At 41.9% G+C, this 10743-nt stretch overlaps 1 protein-coding gene and 1 pseudogene across 1 annotated transcript; one reads left to right on the top strand and one right to left on the bottom strand.

The window, feature by feature from the left end:
- Positions 1–749: 749 nt before the first annotated feature.
- On the bottom strand, positions 750–8142 carry LOC121547279 (pyridoxine-5'-phosphate oxidase). The gene is made up of 7 exons (XM_041858457.2): positions 7874–8142; positions 5475–5599; positions 5286–5385; positions 4391–4444; positions 2430–2558; positions 1299–1369; positions 750–1173 (listed from the first exon to the last, which is right to left on the bottom strand). Exons 1-7 carry the CDS (start codon positions 8060–8062, stop codon positions 1008–1010), a joined length of 834 nt encoding a protein of 277 aa, XP_041714391.1. The 5' UTR covers positions 8063–8142; the 3' UTR covers positions 750–1007.
- On the top strand, positions 7923–10445 carry LOC121547280 (annotated as a pseudogene).
- The last annotated feature ends 298 nt before the right edge of the window (positions 10446–10743 follow it).

Below are 10743 nucleotides of genomic sequence, written 5' to 3'. Positions count from 1 at the left end.
GGTGAGATCTTGCGTGGAGCCCCAGATCGAGGGAGATTATCAGTGGTCTTGTATGTCTTCCATTTCCTAATAATTGCTGCCACAGTTGATTTCTTCAAACCAAGCTGCTTACCTATTGCAGATTCAGTCTTCCCAACCTGGTGCAGGTCTACAATTTTGTTTCTGGTGTCCTTTGACAGCTCTTTGGTCTTGGCCATAGTGGAGTTTGGAGTGTGACTGTTTGAGGTTGTGGACAGGTGTCTTTTATACTGATAACAAGTTCAAACAGGTGCCATTAATACAGGTAACGAGTGGAGGACAGAGGAGCCTCTTAAAAAGAAGTTACAGGTCTGTGAGAGCCAGAAATCTTGCTTGTTTGTAGGTGACCAAATACTTATTTTCCACCATAATTTGCAAATAAATTCATTAAAAATCCTACAATGTGATTTTCTGGATTTTCTTTTCTCAATTTGTCTGTCATAGTTGACGTGTACCTATGATGAAAATTACAGGCCTCTCTCATCTTTTTAAGTGGGAGAACTTGCACAATTGGTGGCTGACTAAATACTTTTTTCCCCCACTGTACCTTGACTACTCTACTAGACAGACTTTGCACTTCATGAGTCAGAAAATGTAAAGCATGCCATATAGCATATTCAGATTAGTATAACCTTGCATCACAGGTTATGTGCCAGACTGTATAGTTCATAGTTGCATCACATTAATTATTTTCCATTGTTGCCCTGGAGACAATAGGCAATCAGGCTTCCTAACCAACCAGAAACTCTCCTTTATTTGGTATAAAACAAGACCAATGGAACAGAACAGCAAATTATGGCTTAATAAGACACATCATATAGCACCTAGTTATTCAACATCAAAATGTATTCCATTCAACATCAACATGAGAGGTTCCTAATGTATTGAAATGATGGTGGTTTGATTGATGATGTTGACATCATGAGTGAGTTGTACGCTAGGCCCAATCTCCAGCCTGCTCTTTACTCAATTTCCCCTATCCGTCATTGTCAAGGGGATAGCCTCTGGTACACCCAGCCCGCCTCAGCATGATGTTGATACTCTTCTAGAACACTCGCTCCATTTTTCGGCCGTGTGAAGACGATGCGGTCATGTAGCCTGTTGGTCTGACCCTGCCAGAACTCTATCATGTAAGGCTTGACGATATAGCCTCCCCTGTTGGAAGATAGAGGGAAGACGGGCAAAAACAAGAACAGGCTTGCATGATAAGACAACTTACTGCATAGGTTTGGCATGGCAAAGTCATGCAGAGTTCTTGGTGATTTGATAGTGATACTAACCAATAGTCAGGCATTGGGACATCGGTGTCCTTGTACTTTTCCTCCAGCTCTGCATTTTTCTGTCTCAGGTACTGCAGAATGAAACAAAACCTTCAGATGGGCGATTCCACGCCAGGACAGCCCGACAGATTCTGGCAATTCTCACAGAGAAACTTCATTGGGAGGAAGGATGTTTGACATTTGTATCACAGACAAAAAAAAGTATCCTCTTCAAACACATAAAATCTCAAGAGTGGGCTCTCTGGTACCTTTGAAGATATGACACATTTTATACATAGACATTTATATTATAGGTCATTACTAATCACAGCCCTCCTTTAGGATTGCACATTCAGAAAATCACTAGTTTCTTGCTGTGCGGGTGATGCTTAGAAAATAATAACTTAAAAATTAGCAAGACAGCCCACTCTGGAAATTGTATGTACTTGTAGAGTATATTGTTCAAAACAATATATCTTAAAATGAACAAAATCAAAAAGGGTGCTTTTGAAAAAAATAATTTCGCACATGACTGTAAGTCGCTTTGGATAAAAGCGTCTGCTAAATGGCATATTATTATTATTATTATGTTGAATAAATTAATGTGATTTTTTTTTCCTCCAGAATCTAGAGATACTCCATTATGTTAGAGCACACTATAAGGAGTATAATGACACCAAGATGTTGTCTGTATCATGTACAGTTCACAGCTCATAGGGTCTAGTCCCGTGTAGCTCAGTTGGTAGAGCATGGAGCTTGCAACGCCAGTGTTGTGGGTTCGATTCCCACGGGGGACCAGTATGAAAATGTATGCACTCACTAACTGTAAGTCGCTCTGGATAAGAGCATCTGCTAAATAACTAAAATGTAAATGTCTTACAGGAGGCATGTATAGGTCTAAAAAGCGGCTAAAATAGCCAATTTCATCATGATTAAAAAAAAGAATTTTTGTCATACATGTCAAGCATCCTTCCTCCCAATGACGTTTCTATGTGAAAATTGGCAGAACAATCTGCGAAAGCCCCAAAACATTTTTGGGTATCCTGGCCTGGAATCGCCCAGATTTAACATATTTCATTAATTTCCCTCATTTTGGCAATGTCCAATGGTGGATCGCAATAATACAGTGGAGTAGTATGGGCTGGTCCTCACATTTCTGTCAGGGACGGCAGTGCTTTGTCTGCTCACAATGGCCCCGATCTGGCTACTCTTGGGCCGGGAGTGGAAGTAGTCACAGGAGCTCTGGTAAGGGATTCTCTCCACATTGCCCTCAATACGGATCTGCACACACACATTCTCAAGGGTAGTGCCAACTACTGTACAGAAAATTCAGTGTCATCCTGCATTAGTTAACTCATTCAAAAACCACATCACAACAGCTTCACACATGTACAGTGGCTTGCGAAAGTATTCACCCCCCTTGGCATTTTTCCTATTTTGTTGCCTTACAACCTGGAATTAAAATGGATTTTTTGGGGGTTTGTATCATTTGATTACACAACATGCCTACCACTTTGAAGATGCAAAATATTTTTGGGGGTGAAACAAACAAGAAATAAGACAAAAAAACAGAAAACTTGAGCGTGCATAACTATTCACCCCTCCAAAGTCAATACTTTTTAGAGCCACCTTTTGCAGCAATTACAGCTGCAAGTCCCCTGTAGCTCAGTTGGTAGAGCATGGCGCTTGCAACACCAGGGTTGTGGGTTCGATTCCCACAGGGGGCCAGTATGAAAAATGTATGCACTCACTAACTGTAATTCGATCTGTATAAGAGCGTCTGCTAAATGATTAAAATGTAAGTCTCTTGGGGTATGTCTCTATAAGCGTGGCACATCTAGCCACTGGGATTTTTGCCCATTCTTCAAGGCAAAACTGCTCCAGCTCCTTCAAGTTGGATGGGTTCCGCTGGTGTATAGCAATCTTTAAGTCATACCAGTTTCTCAATTGGATTGAGGTCTGGGCTTTGACTAGGCCATTCCAAGACATTTAAATGTTTCCCCTTAAACCACTCGAGTGTTGCTTTAGCAGTATGCATAGGGTCATTGTCCTGCTGGAAGGTGAACCTCCGTCCCAGTCTCAAATCTCTGGAAGACTGAAACAGGTTTCCCTCAAGAATTTCCCTGTATTTAGCGCCATCCATCATTCCTTCAATTCTGACCAGTTTCCCAGTTCCTGCCAATGAAAAACATCCCCACAGCATGATGCTGCCACCACCATGCTTCACTGTGGGGATGGTGTCCTCAGGGTGATGAGAGGTGTTGGGTTTGTGCCAGCCATAGCGTTTTCCTTGATGTCCAGAAAAGCTCAATTTTAATCTCATCTGACCAGAGTACCTTCTTCCATATGTTTGGGGAGTCTCCCACATGCCTTTTGGCGAACACCAAACATGTTTGCTTATTTTTTTTCTTGAAGCAATGGCTTTTTTCTGGCCACTCTTCCGTAAAGCCCAGCTCTGTGGAGTGTACGGCTTAAAGTGGTCCTATGGACAGATACTCCAATCTCCGCTGTGGAGCTTTGCAGCTCCTTTAGGGTTATCTTCGGTGTCTTTGTTGCCTCTCTGATTAATGCCCTCCTTGCCTGGTCCGTGGGTTTTGGTGGGCGGCCCTTCTCTTGGCAGGTTTGTTGTGGTGCCATATTCTTTCCATTTTTTAATAATGGATTTAATGGTGCTCTGTGGGATGTTCAAAGTTTCTGATATTTTTTTATAACCCAACCCTGACACTTAGATTGCACACAGGTGGACATTATTTAACTAATTATGTTACTTCTGAGGGTAATTGGTTGCACCAGATCTTATTTAGGGGATTCACAGCACCACTTTTCCATTATTTATTTAGTCGAATTTTTTGAAACAAGTAATTTTTTTCATTACACTTTACCAATTTGGACTATTTTGTGTATGTCCATTACATGAAATCCAAATAAAAATCCATTTAAATTACAGGTTGTTATGCAACAAAGGAATAGGAAAAACGCCAAGGGGGATGAATAGTTTTGCAAGGCACTGTATACCTAACCTATTCACCATTTAAAATCAAAGATATGTGAAGATATTAAAACAATGGGTTGACAAGTAGGCTACATTTTAAGAGGTAAAATGAAGCACATACCTGCCTGTTGATGGGCTCCCAGTAAAAGCACAGACATGCGTAAGGGTTGCTCTCCTACCGGAAGGGAAATGAAAGAATCTGATGTAAAGTCTGCAAACAGAAGTAGTAGGGCTGGGCGATATGGCCAAAATATCATATCACAGTATTTAAAAAAAAGTTTTGATGGTATTTGACGGTATTTAATTTTTTTGAATAATAAAATATCTAAATTACCTTTACGAGAAGTGTGTGACCCAACGGTGGCAACACATGCATTCTACGTGATTTTAATGGGTCTTTCTCTATTCTGATTGTTTTATATACTGATCAATTTAACTTCAACCTAAAATAATTTCCTGCATTTCCATCAATTTCTGCATTTCCTGCACTCATTTTAGATAATTTCCACACTGCCAGCTAACTAGCGATTAGCATTAGCAGCTAACAGGATTTAGCTCAAACTTGCTAAGAAAAGACAAAGTAGCTGTTTGCAGATGTAACACAAACTAATAGTGTAATTATAGAATGCTTGTGGATTTATATTAAGAAGCCAAGTGGAAACAATATTGTTGTCTCGTGGTCAAGCAACAACAAATGTGCTCCTTGAGTGACAGGGGACGGGGCTAGATCTGTGTGGAAAGCGGCATAGAGAGAGAGAGCGGAGAGGGATGACTCAAGTAGCGGAGTAAACTATAAAAATGGACGTTACACACGGCATATCACATTTAACAAACCAAACATTCAAATACCGTTATAGAAGGTAAAGTAAAAACCTAAACCGGTCCGTGCATCAATACAGGTATATTGTAAAATACGGTGTACCGCCCAGCCCTAAGAATAGTATGGCATAGTCTAGTAGTGCATACATTTGAGAGGACAGGAAGATGCCTGCCTCGTGACAGTAGCTGACACTAACCAGCTCTCCACCTTTCCGGCTCTCGTAGTTGGTAAAGAAGCGGAAGCCTTCATCGCTGTAGCCTTTTAACAAGACCATACGAGCAGATGGACGTCCTTCTCTTAATGGAGAAATAGACAGATTGGTAGAAAATGGGTTACAATTTTGGCTTAAGAAGCAAGCATTGTGTTTGAGGGAGTACGTACTCACTTAGTGGATGTGGCGATGCACATTGCATTGGGCTCTCCAATTTCAGGACACTTTGCGGCTTGATCAAACCAATCTCCAAACTGCTTGATAGGGTCCAGAGACACGAGCTGATTCTCTTCAAAGCACTACGGCATGTTAGCATAATGAGACTTTTACATCAAAATGCACATTACGTTGAAGATATAAGCAGACATTGGCATTTAAGGAAATACATTTTGACCCATGTCTATTATGCCATCTTCAATACATTTCTGATATCACTCCAATTACTGGGGTGTATGCAGTGAGGTGAACCTTCATAACGTTGCAGATGATAATGATGTTATGACTAGAGGTGACACAATTCTCTATTCTGCATTACCATTTGTTCTACAACATGCTCTGTAATGTCACAATCACCTGATTGGGACCCTGATACATTACATGACCAAAAGTATATGGACACCTGAACATCTCATTCCAAAATCATGGGCATTAATATGGAGTTGGTCCCCCCTTTGCTGCTATAACAGCCTCCAGTCTTCTGGGAAGGCTTTCCACTAGATGTTGGAACATTGCTGAGGGGACTTGCTTCCATTCATCCACAAGAGCATTAGTGAGGTCGGGCACTGATGTTGGGCGATTACGCTTGCAGTCGGCATTCCAATTCATCCCAAATGAGCTCGATGGGGTTGAGGTCAGGGCTCTGTGCAGGCCAGTCAAATTCTTCCACACCGATCTCGACAAACCATTTCTGTATGGACCTTGCTTTGTGCACAGGGGCATTGTCATGCTGAAACAGGAAAGGGCCTTCCCCAAATTGTTGCCACAAAGTTGGAAGCACAGAATCCTCTAGAACATGGATCATCAACTAGATTCAGCCGCGGGCCGTTTTTTTCTTGAGTGGACGGTTGGGGGTGCCGGAACATAATTACAAATAATTTGTAGATGGCAAATTGACCTCAAGAAGCCCAAACAGATACAGTATAATGTTTGACAAAAACATAATAATTTCAAACCTTGCTTACATTTATATATATGATCACGTTTCTCTCTATTATGAGTGGGAATACTTGGGAACAGATTTCTTAAATTAAAATCACTTGGAGCTGATTTCCTGGTGTTTTTAGTCTATTATGTCCAACAATAAAACATTTATTTATTTATTTTCTCAGAAAACTTGGGGGGACAAATAAAACCACCCACGGGCCAAATTCGGACAGTGGCTGCCAGTTGGGGAACCCTGGTCTAGAATATCATTATATGCGGTATTGTTAAGATTTCCCTTCACTGGAACTAAAGGGCCTAGCCCGAACCTTGAAAAACAGCCCCAGACCATTATTCCTCCTCCACCAAACTTTACAGTTGGCACTATGCATTGGGGCAGGTAGCGTTCTCCTGGCATTCGCCAAACCCAGATTCCTCCGTCAGACTGCCAGATGGTGAAGTGTGATTCATCATTCCAGAGAACGCGTTTCCACTGCTCCAGAGTCCAATGGCGCCAAACTTTACACCACTCCAGCCAACGCTTGGCATTGCGCATGGTGATCTTAGGCTTCTGTGCGGCTGTTCGGCCATGGAAACCTATTTCATGAAGCTCCCGAGGAACAGTTCTTGTGCTGACGTTGCTTCTAGAAGCAGTTTGGAACTCGATAGTGAGTGTTGCAACCGAGGACAGACGATTTTTACGCGCTTCAACACTCTGCGGTCCCGTTCTGTGAGCTGGTGTGGCCTACCACTTCGCAGCTGAGACATTTCCACTTCACAATATCACCACTTACAGTTGACCGAGGCAGCTCTAGCAGGGCACAAATTTGACAAACTGACTTGTGTGAAAGGTGGCATCCTATGATGGTGCCACGTTGAAAGTCACTGAGCTCTTCAGTAAGCCAATTATACTGCCATTGTTTGTCTATGGAGATTGCATGGCTGTGTGCTCGATTGTATACACCTGTCAGCAACGGGTGTGGATGAAATCCCGGAATCCACTAATTTGAAGGGGTGTCCACATACCTTTGTATATATAGTGTATATTATAGGGGACGTTATGCTCCCTTCGCCATTGCTGGAGCTGTTGGGAGAAGCCCCTTCATTACATCACAAGACTTTGCACGTAAACGAAGTCAGCTTGGTAAGCAGATTTTACATTTGAGTAAAGTACATTCAATTGACATATCATACTTGCAATGCGATGAAAATGCTGGGGTCATCAAGGTCATTTACACTAAAAAACAGTGCTAAATAATACACCACTGAAACAATGTGAGCAAACTGTAGGCATTGTCGTGCCGCTGGAATATGCAAGTATCTGCAATTGCCATTGACATCTTTATGGTCATTCAACCCAAATTAGAAAGGTAAGTGAGGTAGCTTGTGCCATAACAAGAAGGTAAGAAATAAAAACTCTTGTTTATTCTCACCTCTTCGTCTCCTTTGTATTTTTTCCGCATGCCACTGAGATCCATGGCTGTAGAATCACTCGTAGATTTCGTGCAAAGGGACTGAGAAAATAAGGCTCGAAGGCAAGCTGTCAAAGAGGCATGGGAATGAAGGTATTTACCTATTTTACTGATATTATTTAATGTACTGCAACTGAGTATGCGCCTCATGCTTGTACAACGATCACGCAAAGCCTGACTGACGTAAACACGTTCGCTGTCTCACGTAAAAAGATTACGCAAACATTAGCTGACTTTTGTGACCAAAGACAGTACTGTATGAAGATAGGCAGAAACTGCTTCTCCAGTAGAAATCAATAACCTACTAAGCTCATGCGCAGAAACACGTCATCGGGTTTAACGGTTGTCTCTATTCGAACTGCGCATATGCAGGCCGTCAAATCAAAGGCATTTTTTTGACGAAAATGAAAACGTGTCAGTTTGTAAGTTTCACGAGGTTGGAGTAATAACATGTCAACTAGTTAAGACATTTGCTCGAATATAGGTTGTGCATTTAGATTTCGAGAAAATGATATGATTAAATGAATACATATACATGTCGAGTCAAGCCATGTTGTTGTTGGTGCAGGAGTCCCATGTCCTCGGTTGTACACAGTGTAGGGACACCTTATTTCGATTATGAATGAGGCAAGCACAGTCACTTCATAGCTAGCCGTCATTAGTTAGTTACACCAGCTAGCTACATAACAAGCTAGTTACATTGTAGCAAGTACCTGGCTAGCAAGTGCGTGGCTACATTGTAACAAGCAGAGCATTGCAACAACAGCCTTTAAAAAATACACCTGGAGAAAAAACAAATTGCAACTTCATGCTTTACTCTTGGGTGGAAGGTTATTACAGAGAGCTTGATGTGCATGATGCTCTGTACACTACCACCATATACATCCTTTCTTTGATGTCAAGACCATCACTGTACAAAAATAATCACATTAACAGAAAGATGGATTGTATTGTATCACTCACACCATATACTGTATTATTGGAATGTATGCACATGCACATGCACACACAAGTGAACACTTTTATTCCATGCAATGCAGTTATCAGGTTTTATTGCCTGCATAGAAACATGTCAGTCTGTCTAACCTCTATTATTTGTAATAAATCCTCCTTTATAAACCCACAATAAACCCCTTGTTAATGTAACATGTGTGTCTACAGAATGGCTGCCCCTGATGCAGAGTGTCCGGCATAGCTCTAAGGCAGTCACACGTCACAGGAAGTACATGCACATCCTCAAACAGAAGCTGATGACTGTCACTGAATACATTCCACCCAAACCTACGGCTCCCCCAGGGGCTCTGACCCCCCACGTCAAACCAGTTCAGGAGGTCAGTGAAGTCCAGCGCATGTGTTTATAACTCAAAAACAAGCACAAGCAATCCACCAACATCTATATTTGTGTAGTGCTGAAAGGAGAGCTCCTCCATCCGGTCAGTTAGGAATAGTAGTGATGTGAGCTAGTATCGAGATGTGGGCTGATTTATGAGTCCTGCTTTATTCACAGGAATGTGGCCTGGTGTTGCTCTTGAAGAAGGAATTGCAGACCATGTTCCAGGACTGTAAGATGATCGCTGTGATCCAATACAACGCCACCAATTCAGAGGACATGCTGCTTCTCAAGCACAGGCTCTACTAGCTTGCCATCAAAATCAAGTTCATCCCCAACCAGGTAATATTGTGCCTTTGAGGCAAATTGTATAGCCGTTTGCATTTGGAACGATTGTAATACGATGTTTTTGATCTTGTTTAACCATAGGTGATGAGGTCCTACCTGTCAGACAGCCCTTACATTAACATTGGGCCTCTATTCATTGGCCAGGCTGTTATATTTGTTAGTAAAGAGCCAAAGGTGAAAGAGATGCTTCTGAGTTTGAGGACCAGCCCCCAGATGGTATTATTGGGTAAGTACAATCTGATGGTCCTACTCTCAGTATAGCAAAACTGTATTACATGACTTCAGTGAAGATACTATAATACAAGCAATTGTATAATATCTTACTTTTCCTCCCACTGTTTTAGGGGCCTGTATTGAGAAGACACTGCTGAGTCGGCAGAGGGTGTTGAACGATGCCAAGCTGTCGTCAGTGACTCTGGTCCTGGGAGAGCTGGTGAGCGGCCTCACCATGCTGACCTCTTAGACAGCCTCCATGCTGCAGTGCGACCCTGCCCACCTCTCATTGCTGCTCCAGCAGTATCTCAAACAGCAGGGGACCCCAGGGGAGAGCACACCCAAGGCAGAGGAGACTGCTTTGGTCCAGGAGATTCACCCCTATGGGGGAGGGGAATGATGTTGGCAGCACTATGGCTTCTGGTAGTAAAGAAGGGGTTTCATGTCTGCAGATTTGAGGTCTGCCTCTGTGACCTGGAGGTCATATAATGTACAGTACTACATGAACTGCTACAACACCTTTTCAGAGCAACTCTTAGTTTCTGTTCCTTTTGTGCATTATTTTGATTACTGCTCATGTTTTGTTCTATTTAAGGGCCTTTATGGCCATATTAAAAATAAATGATGTCAATGTTTAAAATATTGTATTAGCAAATGGCAAGTTTTTTGTTATTGATTTGAAATTATTTAATTGGTCCAAAAAACTCAAAGTAAATTCACCAACCTACTTGGTTAAAGAGGTTAAGAGGTAATCCTCTGGGGTGAGCCTGTTTGAATATATCAAAATCAGAGTAGACATTTGCAAAAGTCATTACCAAGAGTCATGCATGTTGCAATAGTAATAAGAATCAGTCTAGCCAAAATAAACACAAGTGGTCTCGGAGATCCTGATAAATGCTAATCTGGGGATTACAGAATGTTAATCTGGGTCAGTTAGTCT

Source organism: Coregonus clupeaformis, chromosome 31 (genome assembly GCF_020615455.1).
Source record: "Coregonus clupeaformis isolate EN_2021a chromosome 31, ASM2061545v1, whole genome shotgun sequence".
Lineage (NCBI taxonomy): Eukaryota > Metazoa > Chordata > Actinopteri > Salmoniformes > Salmonidae > Coregonus > Coregonus clupeaformis.
This window is presented reverse-complemented; position numbering and strand designations above follow the sequence as displayed.